The 24,120-nt window shown below is 38.6% G+C and overlaps 1 protein-coding gene across 10 annotated transcripts in view; it reads right to left on the reverse strand.

Annotated features, from left to right (window-relative positions):
• The window catches only part of trip12 (thyroid hormone receptor interactor 12), a 145,817-nt gene that overhangs the window by 97,729 nt on the left and 23,968 nt on the right, over positions 1 to 24,120 (reverse strand). For 8 of the 10 annotated variants that reach the window (XM_072255057.1, XM_072255051.1, XM_072255053.1 and 5 more), the window contains 4 exons: positions 10,211 to 10,357; positions 9,640 to 9,753; positions 7,560 to 8,362; positions 6,646 to 6,751 (listed from right to left, as the gene is read on the reverse strand). In XM_072255057.1, coding sequence (XP_072111158.1) covers positions 6,646 to 6,751; positions 7,560 to 8,362; positions 9,640 to 9,753; positions 10,211 to 10,308 — 1,121 coding nt within the window. In that variant the 5' untranslated portion in view covers positions 10,309 to 10,357. Of the gene's footprint in view, positions 1 to 6,645; positions 6,752 to 7,559; positions 8,363 to 9,639; positions 9,754 to 10,210; positions 10,358 to 13,760; positions 13,856 to 24,120 lie in introns of those variants that run through there. The other 2 variants (XM_072255056.1, XM_072255059.1) reach the window with 2 other exon arrangements.

Below are 24,120 nucleotides of genomic sequence, written 5' to 3' on the forward strand. Positions count from 1 at the left end.
CTCAAGTACCTCCTTTGTTCCTACCTGCTTATATCTGCTATATAAATTTTCCCCTTAACCAGGGCCTCAAGATCTCTTGAAAACCAAGGTTCCCCAAACCTGCTGTCCTTGTCTTGCATTCTAACAGGAACATACAAACTCTGTATTCAAAATTTCACTTTTGAAAGCCTCCCACTTACTATGTACACCTTTGCCAGAAAAACTGTCCAAATCCACACTTGCCAGATCCTTTCTGATACCATCAAAATTAGCCTTTCTCCAATTTAGAATCTCAACTAGAGGACCAGACCTATCCTTCTCCACAATTATCTTGAAACTAATGGTATAATGATCAACAGATGCAAAGTTTTCCCTACACAAACTTCTATCACCTGCCCCATCTAATAGAGGATCAAGTACCACACTCTCTCCACTTGGGCCTCTTAAGGAAAGATTTCTTAAGATATTGACAAACTATCCCATCCAGTCCTTTTACAATAAGGGATTCCTAATCACTATGTGGAAAGTTAAAATTACCTAGCACAATCTTGTGTTTCTTTAAATACTGAGCTGCCAGTCGTGCCCCGGCCACACCCAAGTCTCACTGATAGTTACAATGTCATAATTCCACGGGCTGGTCCATGCTGTAAGCTCATCCACCTTTCCTACAATACTCCCTGTATTGAAATATACACAAGTCAGAACATTACTCCCACTATGCTCAACCTTTTGATTCCTGACTTTTCATATTGGCTTAACAACATCCTTCCCCACACCACCACTACCTGCTCTAGCATTCTGGTTCCTGTCCCTCAACAACTCCAGTTTAACATCCCCACACCTCACGGCAACTCCAGCAAACCTTCCCACAACGATTAGTCCCCTTCCGGTTTAGGTACAAACAGTCCCTTCTGTACAGATGCCACCTTCCCTGAGAGCCCAATGATCCAAATATCTGAAGCCTTCCCTCCTGCACCATCTCCTGTATGATCTTCCTATTTCCAGCCTCACTAGCACTTGACACAGGTAGCAATCCCGAGATCACCCCTGCAGATGCTCTCATTTAACTAGACACCTAACTCACTTTGAAAGATCTCAGCACCTTTCCTACCCATGACTTTGGTACCAATATGGACCATGACCACTGGCTGCTCACCCACCCACTTAAAAATGCTGTAGACTCTATCTGAAATATACCTGACCCTGGCACACAGGAGGCAACATACCCATCCAGGAATCTCAGTCTCATTCACAGAACCTCTTTTCCAAACCCTTAACACTACAGTTCACTTCTTCTCCCTCCTTCCCCTCTAAGCCACAGCGTCAGACTCAATGCCAAAGACACAACTGCTGTGACTTCCTTATGCTAGGACACCTCCCACCCTCAATATCCTAAGTGTACACCCATTGAGGGGAACGGTCATGGGTACTCTGTACTGGCTGGCTATCCCTTCTCCTGACGGTCACCATCTATCTTGAATCCAAGTCCTGTTAATCAACCCCCCAGTCTTCCAAATTATAATACGAGTTCATTCTGTCCCAGATCCAATAAAACACTGTATGCAGCTGGTTACATTTCCTGCAGGTGTAGTCAGCAGGACACTGGAGGTATCCCTGCCTTCCCATATCCCACGAAAGCATTCCACTATCCTGCATGGCATCCCCACTGTTCTATATATGCAATCAGAATGGAAGAAAATTAATTAAGTTAAACTCCTTGATCAAGGAGTAAATATTGATGAACGATAAAGCAGATGCATTGTATCAATTTATGTGCTTTTCATAATGGTGACTAGAAATTATTACCAAAAAGTTCACCTTTAATTTCACATTTCAATCAAAAGACACCACCCAATCAAAACAGTACTCCATTTTGTTCATGTGTGTCTGGATTTGAACCATGAAGTTGCTGTTTTGGCTACAAAGTTGCCAATAATGTATGAACATGTAATGAAATGAAAATGTATTGAAAATGGGGGACACCTCCCTCTCCCTTGCCAGGGAGAGAACCTGTGGGTTGCCAAATGCCAGATGAATTACGATAGTCTTTGGGGTAACTGCAAGGTCTGTGTCTTTGCTATCGCCTAGCTCACACTTGAGCTCAGTAGCTGGCGTACTTTTTGTTCTGCTGGTGGTGGGGGGGCGGGGGTATTATTGCTCACCACCGTGTGGGAAGGGGGACTTGGGAGGGGGACTTTGGGATTCTCCCATTTAACTGTCGTTCATTCTTTGGGGCACTTCTGTTTTCATGGATGTTTTGCAAAGAAAAAAGTATTTCAGGATGTATATTGTATACATTTCTGGCATTAAATTGGACCTTTGAACCTTTTAACTAAGTCCAAGAGATGCAGGCCTGCCAGAAGGCTGGTAAATCAGTCTAAAAATTGCAAATGCTAGATAACTACAATTTAAGAGAAAATGCAGGATACACTCAACAAGATAGGCAGCATCAGAATAATAAAGGGTCTTTGAACAAGTCCTGCCTAGCCTAGTGTTTCTGGGATTTTGCTATTAATGGAAACCAATATTCTTCCAGCTTTTCTCTAAATAACCATAGATCAATGTTACTTTGCAGAAGGAAACAAACTAGCTTCTCCAATAAAACTACTTTTTTAGCTCATTTAATTTCTGTCTAGTCAAGGGCTTGCAAGCCATAATTCTGTATTCCTGCACCAAACAACTTAACTAGATTGTTACTATGGAAATGGTATCAGTAAACATTAAATCTTATGTGGGATATAGATTCCTTCATAGATTGAAATGCACTGTTTCCACTCTGTGCCTAAGTTTTACCAAGATCAAGGCTGTTCATAATTCTTTAGCACATTTTCCTCATACATGTTGATTCTATCTACATATGAAGCAATATCAGCCCGTTTTAATTACACACATAACCGAATATCCATAGACTGTAACATTAAGGATTTCCACTTGTTGATACTTAGCAATTCAAAAACTGCAATACTGAGATTAATTTGATGTCCATAAACAAATATGGTCATGTTACTAAATATCTATCAGGAGAATTTCAGTTCTGTTGTAGGTTGCTAACTTCATCCAAATGTGTATGCAATGGAATACATTTTATTGTTTCAAGAATTAATCATATCTGATGCAGACTGTTCCTATGATCACACAAGTATGTAAAAACATTTGATACAAACGGAAGCACACACAAGATGCTGCAGGAGCTCAGCAGGACAACAGCACCTATGGAAAAAAGTACAGTCAAAAGGGAAAGCTAGATGGGATCCAGGTCACCTATCAGCTGGTGTTTCTCTCCCTTCCCCCCACCTGCAGTCCTGCCGAAGGGTTTTGGCCTGAAGCTTCGACTGTACCTTTTACCCCATGGGCGCTGCCTGGCCTGCTGAGCTCCTCCAGCATTTTGTGTATTGCTCAGATTTCCAGCATCTGAAGATTTTCTCTTGTTTGTGATACAAACAGAACCATAGCCCTCCTTAATGATTGCCAGAACTTAAATGAAGCTCAATATTACATTTTTTACTTTTGGATGCCAATAGATACATTTTAACAGATTCAAAGCAAACCAATATGCTAGCTTTCACTTTCAACAGTTTTGAAATGCATCTTGGGTGGTAGATTGAAGTTTAATACAATACTAAATTTAGCAGTAGTGTGAGATATGCCCACCTTTGTCTATATTAATAAAGCTACATCAAATTACTGTAGTCAAATCAGGATTTATTTTTTATTTTATATATTTTTTTTAAAAAGCACTACCCTGGTTCAGAACAGATTTCTAATTTAAAAAGCAAATTAACAGAAGGAAGCCTCAAACAATCCACATACCCATTGAACCCAAAGCTGAAAGCTCACTAAAGAATTTTCTGAAGTATTTCATAATTGACAAGGAGCCAACTTTTTGGTGGCACATCAATCTATCTGTAGGCTTATACAATGGAATTATCATTTGCATGATAATGCCAAGCTCTGATCAAGGCTGTCAGGAAGCAATTAATTTTCTCATATTTACTGTGGTTCTACTACTGCAATGCATTTTTACCAATGATAGTTGGCACTGTACTCCAAATACATCTGATATGATTTTTCATACCTCTTAGAGACCTCTCGATTTCCTCACTTGAGAACTCAGATTGACAGCAACATCTCATCCATAATCACCATCAGCATAGGTAAACCACCTGCTCTACTCACTAGATACTTATGACTGAGCCAAGTACAGCTCACTATAGGAAGGAGAATGAAAATCTGGCTGACTCACTCAACATCAGCCATACCCAAGAGCTGATTATTGACAACAGCAAGAGGAAACTGGAGGTTCATCAGCCAGTCCTCATCAGGGGATCAGAGGTAAAGAGGGTCAGTTAATTTAACTTCCTGGGCACTTTTATATTTACCAGCTTATAAATGCCATTTCACAGTAAGCATGGCAGCACCCCTAGTTTCTTTGAAGTTTGTGCAGCGTGTCATTTAAAACTTTGACAAACTCTTATAAATGCAAAGGAGTATCATGACTGGATGCATCACAGTGTAGCACAGAAGCACCAATGCTATTGAACATTAGTACTTGAACTGTACTTGAATTTTTATTACTTGTTTCTTTTTGTATTTGCACAATCTGCCAGCCTTTGCATGTAGTTCTTCTATTGTACTTTGTTCTACAGTTATGTCTGCAAGAAAGTGAATCTCAGAGTAGTGTTTAGGGACATATGTACTTTGATAATAAATTTACTTTGAACTTTTAGAGACCTGGACATCAGGAACCCTTTCTATTATTGCTTCAGTTATTGTGAACATGTCAAACAAATCAAAGGCATTCTCTTTTCCCCACTCAGTCTATACATTTTAAATTATTTTTTTAAAAAAGTTTCAGGTGATACCTTGAAGGTCTACATTTAGTAAATTTTGGCGTAACCGCAATATAAATTAGTTTGCACTCTGGCAGCTTAATTCTTCAACAGCAGATAAAACCTGCATGCATTTCAGGCAAAAAGTTCAAGAACACAACTTTGATTACTAGGAAATTTACAACCAGTTCAAGTAGAATTATGAAGTTAGTCAGAACATTTTGCAAGTAAACCTGAAAAAACTCAAATGATGTTGCAAGTCAACTAGCAACCACTCAATTGATAGTAAAGACATTAGAAATCGTAGCATGTAATTTATCTCCTTGTTCTTGATCAAGCATTCACAAAAATTCTGACTGATATTTTACCTCAACACCACTTTCCTCTACTAATCCCAATCCACCAATTCCTTCAATATTTAGAAATCTGTTGACCTTTGTCTTGAAAAAAGTGTGACTGAAATTCTCTTCCTAAGCAGGCTTTGGAGAATTAATGATCCATTACCCTCTGGGTGAAGAAATTTCACCAGCCTGGTGAATCATGAACTATTTTATCCTGACAAGCCCCATGCTAACATTGTAAATTTCAATGCCATCACCTCATTCTCCTAAACTGCAGAGTACAATCCAGCCTGCTTAATCTCTCCTCATAAGGCAAACAAACACTTCAGAAATTACTCATGCTGCACTACCTCAATCACAACTATACCCTTCCAAAGGACGAGCAGAAAAAGATACTGATAAAATTAGAACCAAAATTCTGAAAATTTTCAGACAGCAGCTGTGGAGAGGAAAGATTACAGTTTGCAGTCAATGTTTTTTCCATTAGATCTAGAAAAACTAATTTTGTCAAGTATTGCTGCTTCCAAGCAATTGTACTGGAAGAAATTTTTTGGTAGTTCATTTGAAAATGTCCATGGCAGTTGCTTATTAGTAAAGAGGCAATTTTTTTTAAATCTGTGGTGACCACGCTTAATATTTTAGTGGGACCTACCCATCAATAAACTAAGATGCCATAATACCAACTCAATTGTAATCATTCTTTACAATTATTACAATCCTGACAAATGACAAAGGCCAAGTTTTGCCATTGCATTTTTTCACTTTTTGCCTTCCAGAGTACTACAGCAAGCATGAGTAAAATCTTCAACAGTGCACAATATCCAATCTAAATACATGTCTCACAGCAATTTGAGATTAAATCTACTTTAATATTGCAGGTAGACAATGTTTTCCCCCCCTTTTCCGCCATTTTTATTTTGAAAAATTAACTTTCTTCTTTTGAAATCTGCAGGTGGAAGTTAATGCTCATGATGCTTTCTCCCATTCTTTCTCACCATTCCAACAACTTCAACACTGCAATTTAACATTTAATGCATTCAACATCTCTTCTATGTCATTTAAATAAGACTTTTTGGCCATATGGCCTTGGTTTACACTAAGAATATTATTCAAGGCAGAGAATTGCCTCATAACTCCAAATCTTTTACGAATGTTATTAACTGACCAGTATCTTGAATCGAAGATGGAGACAAATTTGGCCTGAAGACAGCTGAACAAACAAGTCTGGTGAGTAAATTAATTCATGCAGAACCTCACAAATTTTAAAAAAAGCCACACCACTGGACAACCCATAGGAAATCTCATTATCAAACCAATTCAGATAATTTGGTTGACAGTCAAATAACTAAAGCAGCACAATAAATAAGCCTATTTCTATCCAATAAACTTGCCTCAGGAGATTCAAAATTTCAGACATTTGGGATAAGAAATCTTAAACACCAGAATGGTAGCACTAAAGCAGTTCCAACCTAAAACTTTATTTCCAAAGAATTTACCTGGTACTAGCACAGGAGCCCGTGGTCTTTTGCCTTGTGCTCCGCCTCAAACTGGGGAGCTCTGCTGGTGGCGATTCACTGCGCTTCTTGGTAGACCTTCTCAGACCTTTAAAAATTTCAAAGTAAGGGTACATGTTGATTTCTAATAACTGAAAGTAATTTAATTCAGATGGCGGATTATCAAAAACAAAGTCATGAAAACTTTTGAACTTTTTTTTTAAAAAAAGGGGCTTTACATTCTGCAATCTTTCAATTTTACTTCTGCTTATTTGCTACTTTAACAAGATATGCTGAAACCTTTTTTTTTTCTAAAATAAATGGATGGGTCCTGTGGCATTATTTTAGAGTAAACTGAGCACTAAGTCCCCTTTCAAAATTAATCAAAACTTGATTTATGATACAACAATGATGCTTAGTTTAAACATAACATTTCAAATTAGCTGCACGAGCCAGGGACAGGAATGCAGCTATTATAGAGGGAAAATTTGCCACCTTGGAAGAAGGCCATATTCAAACTTTTTCCCCCCCCATCTAGCCAAAGTCCTGTTACACTCTCAGAATTATGCTATTTCTCTTCCACCCCAGGTACACTTAGACAAGGGTTATAGGCATTAAGAAATTCTTGTAAATTCTTTCCTATTATGTAACTGCAATTTATTGGCTGCAGAAAAATACCAGTCACATGGCATGGAAGAATGTTGCTTTTTTTTTGCTTTAAATACACACGGGAGCACAACTGGTCAGATTTACATTTGATACCTGTAACAATTTCATTATGGATTAGAACCTGCAATGCATGTTCAGTTGTTTCTCACCATCTGGATAGCAAGCTATTTAATTGACTGAATCCATATCAGGACATTTAACCACATGTTTCTTAACTTGTATACATCAAAACAATTTCAACCACTCACTGGCTAACTTTGCTTGGAGGCCTGAAGGCCCTGGCTTTGAAGTCTCCGATTTAGAAGACCCTGGGAGTGACAGTTTTGCTTTTGGCAGGCTAACTTTGGGGCTAAATCGAGCAGCCCACTCAAATTTGGAGGAACTACCAGTTTTGTTCTGCTCCTTTTCCCGGCTGCTTCTGCGAGGGCTGGGGCTAGAGGCTGAGCGCGAACGACGAGCTTTATTCTGATCTTTTCCTTGCTTTAGCCTGGCTCCCTGAGGCACAGCAACAGAGGAGGAAGATGATGTAGAAGCAGAGGAAGAAGAATCAGTGATAGTGCTACACCCAGCTTTGGCTGAGGTCGCTGATTTTGAAGCCAGCTTGGTTGGTTTAGCAGACCTCTCTTCAGCACTGAACGAGTCAGCCAGAGAATCACTGATAGATGCAGCAGATTCAATCTTTTTCCTTTTTTGAAAAGGGGAGGCACTGGCAGACCCAGTCTGTTTTCTGCTCTGGGTCTTACTTGTTGATGCTGCTGGAGCAGTCCTTATCTGATCCTGCACAGGCTTCCTTTTCTTTGGGGACTTAGATTGCAGCTTGTGTTTTTGCGTTTCAGCAGGATTCTCACTAGATTGAAGTGCTTTGGATCTTTTCGCAGAGCAGGTAGAGTTTGAACTGCTGTGATCAGGACTTGGACCACGTTTCACGCCTCTTAAGCTGCTTTTAGAGCTGTCCCTTTTAGGTTGTCCTGTTTTGGGTCTCTCTGACCTAATTCGATCTTCTTGCTGTGGCACAGATGCGACTGATGAAGAACTGCAACTCCTGGAATTTCTGAAAATACAATAACATTTGCCAGAGAACATTGTTTGTACATTTAACTTTATAAACTCAAATAACTCATTATCAGGCAGACTACAAAAAGACCACAAATTCTCTAAAACAATTTTTAAAATAATTTCACTTCTGCTATATAAATGTCAAAATTCTAAAGTACAATGTTTGTACATGGAACTAACACGTGTTTGCAACTACCACCTTACATGAGGCCTGAAATCCAACATCCAGGTTCAATAACAGCTATTTCGTTTCAAATAGCAAAATCCTAATCACCACAGTTTCACAACACTATGACCAGTTTGATCACTTGGGACTTAAATGGATTAAAATTTTCTGTTCTGTGTTCTTTCTTGTCAAAATTGTTTAAATAATGTTCTCTTTTCCATAACTGTTGGTATACAATGTACCCATGCTGCTGGTGTAAGGAAGTTGTTCACGAACAGGTACATTTACTTGCATGTGATTAATAGTCTCGAATTTGACCAAATCTTGTCAAATGATTTCCTAGAATACAAGCCCCAATTTTACATTAACTTAGGATCAGATCCAAGTCACCTTCACAACGTTTTTCTGAGGATACAATCATCTATATCTGCTTTACTTTTTGGAAATATGAAGTGGCGCAAAATAAGTTTTCATATTTGAAGTGGTGGTACATTGACTTGGGATGCCAGTCAATATGAGACTGCACTTGGAAGTGATGGGAGAAACCAAAGCCAAAAGTAAACCACAGGCAAGAAAAATTGAAAATTAGATCAAATTTGTCATTACCATACTGCAATAACAAAGATTTAAACATTGAAGTCAGGAACTCACTACATGCTTTACCTCAAGAAGTACACTCCAACATTTAGAGAAGTAGTATTACTAAAAGTTCTGGTCATATCATGAGCGAAGTGACACAAACAGCCAAGCCTGGAGCATGATGATCTACTTTTAGAAGACACTTAAAAATTCCAGATTACTGCAATTACCCAGAACCTCTTCTCAATAAGCTGCAGGTTGTAATGGTAATTGTTATTCTTTACTGTAACTGAAAAAAGTCAAACAATGTTTAAGTGGCTAATGGTAGTAGGCTAATCATGGGGTGGCATACTTTACTGTAATACCCAACTGCCCAAAAACCTCTAATCTGTGAATATTCCAGCCCAGCTCCGATCAAAGGCAGCCTTTTTCATGAATGGAATAAGGCATCCGATCATCAATATACTTTAATTTCAAACCAACATCAAGCCATGAACACTTATGCTGTAAAATAAAATATTCAATACCTCCGTGACACACGCCCTCTGGATTGACCAGAGGTTGTGTCTGACTGCAATTTTGTTGCTTTAGCAGTTGTACTACTTGGAATCTGTTTCTGTTTCCCCTCCTCTGACTGTGATCTGTTGCAAAGAATCAAATAAACCAACTCCTCAGTTAGGTATTGCAAATACACGACAGATTGTATAGCCTCATTCAAAAGAAATGTCAAAGTTATTTTTATCATTTTCACCAAACTGATTTAGAAATTCTGCCTTTGTAATTCATTTCTTCAGTACTAATAAAATATATTACTTGAGATGGTGCACTTAAAACTTTCTCAGATTAAATATTAAGAGTGCTGCTTCTTTTACCTATCTACCATTCGGCATTTCATTAATAAAGTATGTTGAGCTGACAGTGCCCATTTAATGCTAAATGAGAGCTCAAATGGGGTCATGTCCACTTTAAAATGTAATTGTCAAAAAAAAAAAGTACCTATGACAGGCTGTCAGAGTTTTCATCTACCATGGGTTTGCCAGAATACAAAAATCCACGACAGCATGTAAAGATGTTTTAAAAATCATGTATTTTACTTGCCTTCCTCCTGCTGTTTCGTCTTGTGGATGGGCCCCGGCAGTGTTCCTCTGTGAACGTCGCAGTGACCCCCCTGTATTGTAATTAGGCCGGTTGGACATTGGCACCTCTCTCCTGAAGGGACATACCCTTTCTAGACACTATCATTCACTGAAATAAACATTGAAGTCAGAATAGATAGGGTAATGAAATAATTTTACCTTCAGTTACTTAGTAGCAATAAAATCAGTTTATAATTTGATATAGCTAAATTTTAAACTAATCTGAGTTTCTCTTCACTACATTAAGTACCTAAATTCACAAGCCCATTTTGCAAGCTTCAACCCAATATTGAACTTCATACTCCAGCTTTCCATGAACACCAATAACCCAGTACCTTCAGCATGCCAGATTTTCTTGAGTATTCATTTATACACATATTGATACCATTCCTACTGAGGTTTTCAGCAAATCAGGCAAGCTTAAAATGCTGCGAGGAAAGAAAGCCCAGAGAGTTTAAAGGGGGTGAAGAAACAGGGCAAATAGTTAAAAGAAACATAGGAATTAGGCCTTACTGAGTTAAGGATGCAGGACACAGCAAGTTTGTAAGTCAGAGGGGAATGGGATCCTAGTGAGTTTAGAGCCAGCACTGAACAACTAGGCAGCAGTTTTACCGTATTTAAGTTCAGGGTCAGATTTATAAGACTTCACCTTTCAACTTTAATTATCTGGAAGCGCTGGCTTTGCATCTTAAATATTAAGATCATTCATACTAAAACATAAATGCAGAAAATATAATTTATAACTATAGCTTGTTTATACATCAGCTTGATTCAACTGGCAGTAGTGTTTCATCAGGAGATTGGGGATTCACGCCCCACCACAAAAGCTAAACCAGAAAAATTAGAAGTACACGCTTAAGGAAATATTACACCAAAGGACCAATGTGACTGGTTTGTCAGAAATGACAGGTCTCATTACAGTAGATTAGTCAAAGCATTGTGTCCTCTTCAATATATTCCCTTAAAATCAATATCAGAATGAATTAAATACTTGTGTATAGCACCTATGCTTACGGAAAAAATTGTTTCCTGTCCAGCAAAACAGAAATAAATTCAAAACTTGAATGCAGAAAAGCACTCAAAAATGCACAATGTTTGAAACTCCACTGAGTTTGTGTTTGTGCATAAACATACCAAATACACAACACCACAAGACAAGAGCAGAATTAAGCCAGTTGACCTATTAAGTCTGTTCCACCATTCCATCATTGTTGATTTAACCTTCTCATCCCCATTTTCCCACCTTCTTCCCATAATCTTTGACGCCCTGACTAATCAAGAACCCATCAACTTCCCCTTTAACTATACTCAATGGCTATATTTTTGCTATATTACATGCCCTCTTTTGCTTTTATGTCTAATGACTTCATATGTCAGCCATAGTTGCCTCATCCTCCTTTAGAATACTTCACCTTTGGGATACATCTATCCTGCGCCTTCTTAATTGTCCCCAGAAATTTGAACCATTGCTGTTTTGTTGTCGTCCCTATTTATGTCCCCTTCCAACCAACTTTGGCCATTTCCTCTCTTGCCTCCACTGTAATACTGATACATCTGAATTTTAGGGCAAATTCTATTATATTAACATCAATGCTTCCTCAGGGTTCCTTTACCTTAAGCTCCCTAATCAAATCTGAACAACACACACAAAATGCTGGAGGAACTCAGTACAGTTGACATTTCAGGCTGAGACCCTTCAAAAAAAGCCATCTCGCAGGCATTCTACAAATTCCCTTACTTAGGATCAAAGATGCAAAGTACTTAAAGTATGTATGCAGTATACAAACCTTGGATCTAGCACCAACCTGATTTTCTGCAATCTAACTCCATATTGAAGCCTCCATTACCCATTTTACATGCCTTTGCTATCTCCCATAGTGTCCCACATTCTGACTACTGTTCAGAGGCCTGTATACAACTCTCATCAGGGTATTTTTACCCTTTCAGTTTCTTAACTCTACCCACAAGGATTCTACATCTTCTGATACCATGTAACCTCTAGATTTTTTTTTTTTTTTTTAAAAAAAAAAGAGCCACCCCATCACCTATCTGCCTGTCCTTTCAATACAAGGTGTATCCTTGGATATTAGGGATACATTACCACCTTCAGCCACGACTCTGATGACCACATCATACTTGCTGATCTCCAATTGCACTACCTTACTCTGTATACTGCATTCATTCACCATCAGTCCTGTATTCACATTTTGATTTTGCCCCCATGTTACACTTCATGTCCCACTGACTCCAATTTCACCCTATCTGCCTGCCCTTCCTGAGCCTTGTAGATGCAGTTTGTAACTTGTATACCAATGGCTGCATCCTCAGCCTCATTATCTGGTTCCCATACCCCTGCCAATTTAAACCCTCCCCAACAGCTCCAGCAAACCTGCCCACAAGAATGTTAGCCCACCTCGAGTTCAGGTGTAATCCATCCTTTCAAACAGGTCATACAGAGGCTCCCCGGGTTTAGATGATATGACTTTTGGAAATCTTGTTTTACTAGTTTCCCATCAATTCTTAAAGCATTTTTCAAAATAATAATGAAATATGTTTTATGGTATTCAGTAACTAGAAACATGTTCCATTTAATTATAGGCAGTATTTGGGAGAATATTTAACAAAATTAAGTTAGATCAAGGGCATTAGAATAATACGAAATGGGTAGTTGCAGAAAATAGACATTTCTGATTTAAAGTAAAATCAGTTTACATACAGAACCCTTACATGACCCAGGGACTGGCAATATATCATGACAAGTTTGCCATTCTAATTACTCCATTCCTTTACCAAGTCAAACAAGTGGCAGCTCAAGCTGAAGGTGCCAAACCGAAATCTTAAAACACATCAGATGTGTGTTAGTCATTCTCAGACTTCTGAGTGACTAAGTAGTAATGGATTTGCAAGTACACAAAACTGCAGATATTAGAAATCTAAAACAGAAAGAAAATGATCAGATCGGGGATCATCCGTAGAAACAGAAACAATGTTAATATTTCACACTAACTTATCAGAACATGGAAAAGTTAGGATGCAAAACTGTTTATTCAAGTTTTTGCCCCCTCTTCACACATGCTGACTGACCCAAGTATTTCCAGTATTCTTTTATGACAGATACAAACTTCCAAATTCTGCATCTCAGTTCCAACAATTTTCTTCCTCTCCATCCTTATTGCCCATTTACACCTCATCCATGCAGATCAGTTACAATAAACTCCACCTGCCTCACCAACATAAATTTTAAATTTATTAATCTCCAAACCAGTGATAACACATCAACATCACCTCTGTTCTTTCCACCCTCTCTTCCTTACAAATGCATGTTTTCTAACACGTTTCTACTCCTAGCTCTAATGGAATGTCATCAATTCACTCCTCTCCACAGATGCTTTGACAGTAGAGTATACCTAGTAGTTGGGTGGCGAGGTGAAGATGTGTATCCAAAGGAGGTACAAGGAGCTTCTTCCATCCACTAGCCTGCAGGTCACCCTTGGGTAAAGTACAGCACTTACTTAGCCCCCTGATTAGGGTCATGTGAAGCCAGAGGAGCAGGCGGTAGACAGTTGGTTGAGCAGCTGGTGCATATCACTAGTCCTGGTTATGCAACCACTGACGCCAGGCAGACCATCTCCGAAGAGTATTGATAACGACTGGGGTCACGCATCTTGTAAGACACTGCCCAGAAGAAAAAGGAAAACCACTTCTGTAGAAAAATTTGCTAACAACAATCATGGTCAAAGACCATGATCGCCTATGTCATATGACACAGCACATAATGATTATGATTTCCAGTCATGTCCAGTAACTTGTAGTCAAATAAAAACACTTACAATGTGACAGACATATTGACTGAAGCTTTTTTCATTATAGTGGAAATCTGCAACTGCTTACAACAGAAGAGTTGTTACATGTCAGGAAGAGCATTCTACTCTGAAATGTGAAAAGACCCAAACTAAAACAAGCATAATTCACTTCAGGCAAAGTGTACTTTTCTACATGAATACTGTGACATGACAGTAAACCAGGTCAAATAGAACTGGATGGAAATCTTACATAAAGGGTACCTCAACTGTGTCACTTTTAGTGCTCAGCTGCAGTTCATAAGTCCTTGGATAAAATATAGTTAATTAATACATAGATTGTTAATTGGAACTCATCAGGACCAGTTCAATTAGGCCCAATTAACCAGCTGCCCCCATTAGCCAAATTTTCATGGAAATAGTTAAAAGGTTTAAAAAAGACAAACTGCTGTAACTGAGCAACAAATTATCTATTTAAATGAAAAACAAGTTAGACTACCAAGACTACTACAAAAAGTTATTTTCTAGTAGTTAATGACAGAAGAATATATCCAGAATGTGCTGCCATATTATTTTGATTGACTTAGTGAAAAATCAGACACCTAGTGCAGAAAATGGACTACCTTCAAACAATGCTTTCAATAGTTACATCCACTAAATCTTCATTTTCATTATAACATCCAAGACAACGTGTCAATACTTTCAAATCCTTCAGTTTCCAACTTGAAATAGGAAAATAATTTTTTCACATCTCCAAACCTGAATGCTTGAAACCACAGTGAGCAAAGCAGTGCTGAATTGTCTTTCTGCTTATTTCTCAATAACTGACAAAAATCACAGCTTTTTGAACACAAACACACAAATCTGACTATACTTAAAAGTGCTCGCTCTAAGCATGGTGTAGTGTATAATCACATGACATGCGCACGACTGATACTAGTTAGAAACTGCAATACATTAAATCAGAACTGTTGAATGGTTTCAGCCCAAAACATCAACTATTTACTCTATTCCATAGATGCCACCTGGCCTGTTGAGTTCCTCCAGCATTTAGTGAGCTTTACTTTCATTTCCAGCATCTGCAGATTGTCTCTTGCTAGTTAGAAACTGTTCAGCAATCGTGTTCTGTCCCAATTGAGCGGCATTGTGTCCCAAATAAATGGAGGGAATCCCAGCTATTTTCAATTTGTGTATAAAGGAGTTGTCCCAATCAGCTGCCCCAATTAAATGATGGCCAAACAGACATGGAGATATTTACAATAAAAATCCATTTGGTCTGTTTTGTAGCAAATTATATGAATCACTAGCCCTAAAATTCACATGGTTAACCTTGTTCAGGACCACTTTGTTTACTTAAGCAAATTATATCTTAATTGCTACTCCAACATTTAGTGTGTATTACTTTCATTTCCAGTAACTAGTTAGAAACTACACAGCAAGCGTCCTGTCCCAACTTTTACTGGTCCTCAACACCAGTACAGTATTTTATACAAACTGGATCTATTCAGTAGAACTTGCATCCAAGAGCTAAAACAAACATTTATTTAACTCAAAATTCCTTAGCACACCCTACATCCATCCTCAGCAACAAAAGATGGCTCTCATTTTAAGCACATATGCCTATCATTTAAGGCAATGGCTTCTTTTTGGTCCTGTAGCTCATACCCTAAGAATGAGCCTCGAAAATAGTCATGTGTCACACAGAACCGATGGCCCTTTTAGCAGAGCATAACAAACTTGTTCTGTTTCTACATCAAATTTCTAATGTCAGTGTTAGCAAAAGTCCACAACTCCTACTTGTTTGCAGCATTATTAATTTACACCTTAACATTCACTTTGTAAATTTAGCTCATCTCTGTACGTACAAGTTACACTAAATTAATTCAAATTTAAGACACGTTTGCTGGTTATAGGTTAAGGGTATGGAGAAAAGTGAGTAAATGAAATTAAGATGCAAAATGGCCTGAATTAAATCAGCAATTTTTTTTTTATTTGTCTTACACTCCTATTCAAATCCTATCACAGGTAGAGAAGGCTCATGCTATTTTTGGTCCAAGATCTTCCCCTCCAAACATAACCTTATTGGTAGCAGCACAAATGCTCTCAGCTGTGGCTCAAATTGCAGCCTTCTTAACCAAGTTATGGATTCAAATACCACTCCAATGATTTGAGTACAATAAATCTATACCAACACCCTATTGCCATACTGCCAGATTACTGTACTGTCAGTATAGTCTTTTGCACAGAAGACTAAATGGGTAAAATCTGCTTTTTTATCTGATTAGATAATAGGGCCCGTGGCACGGTCAGAGGAAAGGTTCTTAGACAATTACCTTTTTCTCGACAAAAAGGGAGGAAATGGCAAGTATTTTGATCATTTTCAATCATTTTTGGCTGCAGGACAAGTGTTGGGGAAGCATGGAAAAAAGGTGAAAAAATATTAAGTAAAAAAAAAGGCCAGTTAATTTAACTAAGGTGGTGCATGAACTATTCAAATCTACATTGAATGGCAGCATAAAATTACATTTATAAATACAAATTAAAGGCAATCAGCATGGATTTGTTGCAGTCAGATATAACTGCCTTGACTAAATTTTGTGAAGGTCAATCAAGACATCGTATGTGAAATAGTACATGCTATTTCTGCAAATATTTTGAGGCCTGACACTGGTCAAAAAAGAAATGAGTGGAATGCAGTGGAGAACAGAAAATAATAAGGAAAGTTATTACCACAAAGCTCAGTATTGGTCTCATACTTTGTTGCAGATTCCCAGTTGGATTTCCTTACACACAGATTAAATTCTATTTGCTATTTAGGCCAAACGATCACAAAATCTTCATCAATATTAAAGCTTAACCCCTCTGCCAAACACATAGCCAATTTTTAAGATCACACCAAGATTGATTCATCACATTTGCATATTAAACAAAGAACCAAATTCTGAGCCTTGTGATACTAGCTTTCCAGCCACACACAAAAAAAAACAGCTACCACCCACAGATCTGAACAATGGGTTTCCAAGTCCAAACTGTTGATAAGCTTTAAAAGTGGTATCAGCTCCTGAAACACGCCGGTCCTTACTTTATCTCACTAACCTGAAAGCTTCTATCAGTCAAGTCTGCAAATATCTCCTAGCTTTTAGTGTCAAACTTTGTGAATACCAACATTCATGAAACATTAATATGGCATTTCACTTCATAACTTAGAATATGCAAGTTGGATATTGCCCTTAATTTACGGGAACACTACTTCTCAGCACAGAATTAAGAGTGGATCTGTAGTTCTCAACTTGGGAACCAGGAGATAACAAAATCTGACTAAATGCTTGATCCTTGTGACATTTACCATCTGGCACCAAGCATGGCTGAAAGATTCTGATACCCTCGGCCTTTGGCAAGTACACCCATCCATGAACCTCCTCAAACTTTAAGGTACCAACAAACTTGGTTTTACCACATTTGTATCACAATCAGATTTGCAGCATAGAAATTGTGCCCACATCTTATTTAGAACATCCCTACCATGTTGTGCTCTTAAACTGATGCATCCTGTGTAATCTCATTTATCTATTTCTTTCCCAAATTTCCAAGATTGTAGAGTTTTGGATGTCACAGTGCAAGTGTCTCAATTCCTCAAAACTTTACTATTGCATTCCCCAATTTCTTAATCTAAAAGTGCTACCATGTGCACAATGCAACATCAAATTTTGTATAATAAACCTGCAATCTTTTGAACTATCAAATACATAGATAGTACAATATGACAAGCCTTCTATGTCCAGTTTCATCTAAACATTGTTTTTCAATGAGCTGCAAAAATAAATACCAAGGATCAAAAGTCACCTACCCAACACCAGATTCATTTTCCCTGATCATTCACCAAATTGGCAAATAAATATCCCCAGTTTTGTAAAAAAAGTCATTACTTTGATATTTCAAAGTATTAATACTTCCATTCTGAACACTTATTTTCATTCCTTCATAGCAATATTCTTAAAGAGCGGTTTCATGTTTTCACTCAGTCCCCAATTCAGTTTGGGTTGAAGCTCTCTACCCCATCACAATAATAATCTCATTGCTCTCTAATTTATCTCATTATCCTCATACATAGTAACTGGTCCAAATCTAATGTATATTTCTATGAATACTAGCCTTGCCTTCATTTAATTTTAAATTTGACCCTCTTTCTCTGTTGCAAGAATATGCACATATACTGATTTACTTAAAACCATCCTTTCACTCCTCTAATGACAGGAATTCTGCAGATGCTGGAAATTCAAGCAACACACATCAAAGTTGCTGGTGAACGCAGCAGGCCAGGCAGCATCTCTAGGAAGAGGTACAGTCAACATTTCAGGCCAAGACCCTTCTCGGTCTGAAACGTCGACTGTACCTCTTCCGAGAGATGCTGCCTGGCCTGCTGCTTTCACCAGCAACTTTGATGTGTTGCTTTCACTCCTCTCCTCAATGGTGTAATAATTCAATTGAAAGCTCTGCCTTTGCTATGACTATCCATTGCTCCCAAAATCATTCCAAATGTTACATGAACCATTCCAAATCCATGATCATTCTGAAACCATGTTCGATTTCAGCTTGTACAGTAAGGAATACAGGACATGATTTGTAGAATCTTGATAGCCCTGCTCAACTATAGAACTGCCCGCAAGCCTGAAATAAAATAACTAGCTCCAGAAATACTTGGATCATAGAACACCTGAAAAACAAACTCATGGCTGACAGTGATTTATGATGACAAATTTTGAAGTGGTCCAAATTAAAGTGCAAGTATCAATACCAGAAAGTGTCAGAAAAATTTACACAATCTCATGAATGCTTAAAACCAAAGTAATCTTAGCACAATGATCAGGAAGTTAGAATAATTTGGGGGGGGGGGGGGGAGAAGAAATCCTCCTTACTATATAGCACAGCTGGAAAACAAAAAGTATTCCTGGAGTTCTATTCTTAATATCCCCCCCCCACAAAAAAAAGGAACAAATTAACTCAACTTTTTCTTTACCAATGGTTGACAAGACAAAGATCATACATTTAATACAAAGCTACAGATAAAGAACATGCAAACAACACCAAAAGAAATGAATTCTACAAGCAATGCTCCACCAGGATCAATATTTCCACTATCCTGGATTAAGACAATCTCTGTTTTGAATATATTAAAGATTCTGCTTTCTGAATGCAGAGAATTCCAAGGACAGCCATCTTAGAAATTCTTCTTCATTTTAGTCTTCAAGGGGTGTTGCCTTATTCTGAAAATATGCATTTTAGTCATATTCACACAGTAGAAAAATCCTCCCAGCATTTAACTTGTCAGATCTCCAAAATATTTGTCTCAATCACATCAACGGACATGCCAATGAGTCTAGACTCAAAGTTCAAAGTACAAAGTCTACCATATACAACCTTGAGATTCATCTTCTTGCAGTCAACTAATAAAACAATACAATCCATGAAAAAAAAAGAACAAACATCCAATGGCTACAAAAAAATTTTGCAAGCTATAAAAAAGTTAAGCAAACATGAACCACAGAGTTTCTGAAAGCAAGTCCACAGTCACAGAGCCAGTTCAGTGCTGAGACAATTATCTATGGCTACAGGCCACAGCTGCAGAGTACACTCAGTACAAAAAGAAAAACAACTTGTGCAAACAAATAATAACAGATCATGAACCACAGAGACCCCGAAAGAGAATCAAGAAGCCAGTTCAGTATTGCAGCCGATGCAGGAGCCCGATGGCAGCAGACAGTTCACCAGAGTGGTAAGCCGAACAGTTAGTCCTTTGCCCTCAGCCACAACAACTTAAAATCTTCAAATCTGGCTCAGCGCTTAAATTGGCTAAACGTCGGTTCATTTTCTGCTCTTGGGCCCAGGCCCTACTACTTCAATCTGGCCTGAAGTACACAACCTGTTCAACCTTATTGGACAAACCAATCAACAACTTCAGGTTTATTGTCATTGAGCCATACACATGTATACATTCTAACAATATTCCTCTGGACCATTACACAACAGTACATAAAACTCACCTATAACACAAGTAATATTACCACAAAATAATTAGCAAAAAATATGCATTTATGACAAGTTTAAAAAGTATGCAGTAACACTACCGATGCTTCATACATTATGAGACCTGGCTGGTGACAGGGAGTTTAGAAGTGCCAGCCAGGTGAAGAACCCATTTCCCATCCCAACAGATCTTGTCCTAACGCTCCAGTAGCTTCTGGCTGATGGTAGGGGTCAAAGGGATTGTTGGACAGATGGGAGGGATCACTGACCACACTAAGGGCCCTGCATATGCAATGCTCCTGATAAATATCTCCATGGTGGGGGAGAGACCTGATTATCCTCTCAGCAGTCCTCACAACCTTTTGTGGTGTCTTGCAACTGTATGCCTTACAATGTCAGTACCAGTGATGAGCTGGTCAGGACCCTCAGTGGTGCGCTAGTAAAAATTGGTTAGAATGGGAATGAGGGGGTGTGTGAAAGAGAGACTTCTTTGCCTCAATCTCCCCAGGAAGTGTACACCTCAGAATGTATGCTTTTGTAACCAAACTGGTAGTATTGAGGGACCAGATAAGATCCATGCCTACTTAACCTGATCTGAATTGTCGTAGCTGATAATATACATTTTCTTTAAGGATTCAGTACAAAGAGTTTGGTTATAATATGATAGTTATCTTCCTAAGAATCCTCATGTTATAGGAAATGATGTTCAAACAGAACAGGCTACAGTTGCATTCAATGCATGGATTTAAACAAATTTTCCTAAACACACTATAACCACTGCAGCCCATGTAATGCAAGTGTTCCACAATTCAATCATATTACAACCAATCTGTATTACAACAGAACTACCTGTGATGTTTAATTCACATCATGGCTAATCGTTGTAAAGCTTCTCTACTTTTATACTCAACCCTTTTTGGAATAAAAGTCAGCAGTCCACTGGTGTTCCCAATTGCTGTAGCTATACCACTGTTTCATGCACAACATCTTCCATATACCCTTTGCTTTCTGAGTCTTTCTCCATTTCAAGAGGTCTTTTAAATAAATAATAAATCCTCATTGTCAGAAATTTAGCTTCACAGCTACTCTCGTAACTGTCTTCTTTTTTTTATGTACACATCTTCCTAGGCGGTCACCAGCATTACTTTCTCTATTATTCTATAGCTAAGTTCCTTCCTAGCAGCTACCTGCACTGCTTTTCCCCAGGATTCCATGTTTTGACTGAAGACAAGTTACAGGAGAAATCAAGCAGATTTCTTGAGAGTCTCCATGGTGTATTGAGTTTCTGACAGGGAAAAAAAATTCCCCTGTTGAATTTCCATGAAGAGCACCAAATAAAGATCTGTCTCAAAAGTAAATAAGCTACTGAATAATTAAACTTACTTCCTCATCAGTATACAAGTTATAGAATTTCCTTCCTAATTTTAGATATGCAGGTCTTTAGTGATGTCTCAGATTGTATCATTCTATTTGTTCATCACTTGTGCAAGTTTGCTAATAGTTAAGCAACTCTGATTTAGAAGGTTGTCCCCTTGGTTTCAAATTCACCCACAGTTTCCTCTCTCATTTCCTTTAACTTACTCTACCTCAACTTTAACTACCTCAGAATGAGGTATCTAAATAAAAACTGCAGGTGCTAGGTTTAAGCTCTAAAAGACATGGCATAATCTCTAACTGGATGGCTGTTGAACAAATTCTTAGCCAAGTAGAAACCCATCCTTCTTTCCTAACCCAGATTACAACCACAGGTTAAGAACACACTTTCAAAAACAGCACATAAGAAAGTAAGCTTCATTGAATTACCAACCCACTCATCCTCCAAGCCACATGAAAAATAGTCATTAGGGTTATATAGGGAGGAGAAGATGGCGGCGCGACGCAGCTCACAGCGGCCACTCCAGTGGTGATGTCTGTTATTTGTCAAGTAAGGTGCCATGCACAATCCTGATTTGATGGAGACGGATGTGAGGGCACGGAGGAACATCTGGTGAAACTTCTGAAATGCCTGCTTCCTTGCTGCTGCTACTACTGTGTGGTCCAGAACCTCCGGAGGAGAAGGGCCTGAGTCCTCGGTTTTGCTTGTTGCTTGGCGGCCAGGGCAAGATCGAAATGCTTGGCAGAGGATAGTGCTCAGAGAGGCTGGCTGGAGGCTCAAAGTTTTCGGACGGACTCAGAGTCCGCTGCGGTTGGGTGCTTCCAATAGTGCTGCATCGGTAAGTTGGCGGCGCTTGGAGGTTCATGGCAGGGAGAGTTTCTCCCTTCTGCCGCCTGTGTGAGATGAGTCTATTGGGACTTTAAGACTTTTTTTTTTACCGTGCCCATGGTCTGCTCTTTATCAAATTATGGTATTGCTTTGCACTGTTGTAACTATATGGTATAATTATGTGGTTTTGTCAGTTTTAGCCTTGGTTTGTCCTGTGTTTTCTTGTGATATCATTCTGGAGGAACATTGTATCATTTTTTAATGCATGCATTTCTAAACAACAATAAATGAGGACTGAGTGTCCTCATAATCTAATCTAATTTGAATTATCTTTCACTTACCCTATCACCAAACATTAAATCCTTTTGCTTAATGTGATACTGTATATTTCTATTGGTGTATGAAGTCCACTTTAACAATTCAATAAAAAAAAAACTAAAGTGGAGAGCCCAGATCTCTAACTATGGCAAACTCCAAGTTAACTTTAGGCATAACATTCCGAAGAGCAACCTGGAAAATGGCTTGGCCGATACCATGCATCATCTGACATGTTCTTCTGGAAAAAGGATCTGGCATTAAACAGCAGTCTTCTCAAGCATAATGTTGTTTGAATATAGTGATTCTCAGATTGTGTTCTTCAGGAAGCAAGAGAGCTTTGAGATAGAGTAAAGGAGAGGTTAGAAATGACTCAGCATGCACACTGGCTTGAAATGTGATGACTGGCTTAAAAGTGAGATGTTGGCAGAAAGAAGGCTGCTAATTGCAAGAATTTCCTGTCAAGTTTCTAAACAACATAATGTTGTCTTTGAAGATGAGGCATGCCTAGACAGGTCAACTGATCATAAAGTACATTCTGTGCCACATGGGAAGTCATGGACCATTCATGACCTGGACAACAGCCATTAGGAATTCTTGGGCTCCAGCAGCTTACATCACAGTTTTCAAATCTGAAGAGCAAAGTTCGAAGTTAATTTTAGAGTCATAGGGAAGTACAGCACAGAAGGCCTTATGGGTCATCTAGTCCACAGAAACCATTTTAACTGCACCAGGACCATAGCCCTCTATACCCCTACTATCCATGTACCTATTCAAACTTCTCTTAAATGATGAAATCAAGGTCACATGCACCACTTGTGCTGGTAGCTCATTCCACACTCACAACCCTGAGTGAAGAAATTTCCCCTCATGTTCCCCCTTAAACCTTTCACTTTCCACCCTTAACCAACGACCTCTGGCTGTAGCCCCACCCAACCTCCGTGGAAATAGCCTGCTCACATTTACCCTATTGATACCCCTCAATTTTAGTATACCTCTATCAAACCTCCTCGCAATGTTCCAAGGAATTAAAGCCTAACCTATTCAATCTTTCCTTATAACAGGTCCTCCAGACACAGCAACACCCTGGCAAATTTTCTCTGCACTCTTTCAACTTTATTTACATCTTTCCTGTAGGAAGGCAATGAAAACTGTACACAATACTCCAAATCAGGCTCACCAATGTCTTATACAACTTCAACATAACATCCCATTTCCTATAATCAATACATTGGTTCAGAAGGTCAATGTGCCAAAAGCTTTCTCTATGATCCTAACTCCCTGTGATGCCACTTAAGGAATTATGGACCCTCATTCCCAGATCCCTTTGTTCTACCACATTCCTCAGTGCCCTACTGTTCACAATGCAAGACCCACCAAAGTGCAACACCTCACACTTGTCTACAATAAATTCCATATGCCATTTTTCAGACCGTTTTTCCAGCTGATGCAGATCCTTCTGCAAGCCATGATAGTCTTCCTCACTGTCCACTACACTCCCAATCTTGGTGTCAACTGCATATTTGCTGA

This window comes from Mobula birostris, chromosome 4 (genome assembly GCF_030028105.1).
Source record: "Mobula birostris isolate sMobBir1 chromosome 4, sMobBir1.hap1, whole genome shotgun sequence".
NCBI classification, from domain to species: Eukaryota; Metazoa; Chordata; class Chondrichthyes; order Myliobatiformes; family Myliobatidae; genus Mobula; species Mobula birostris.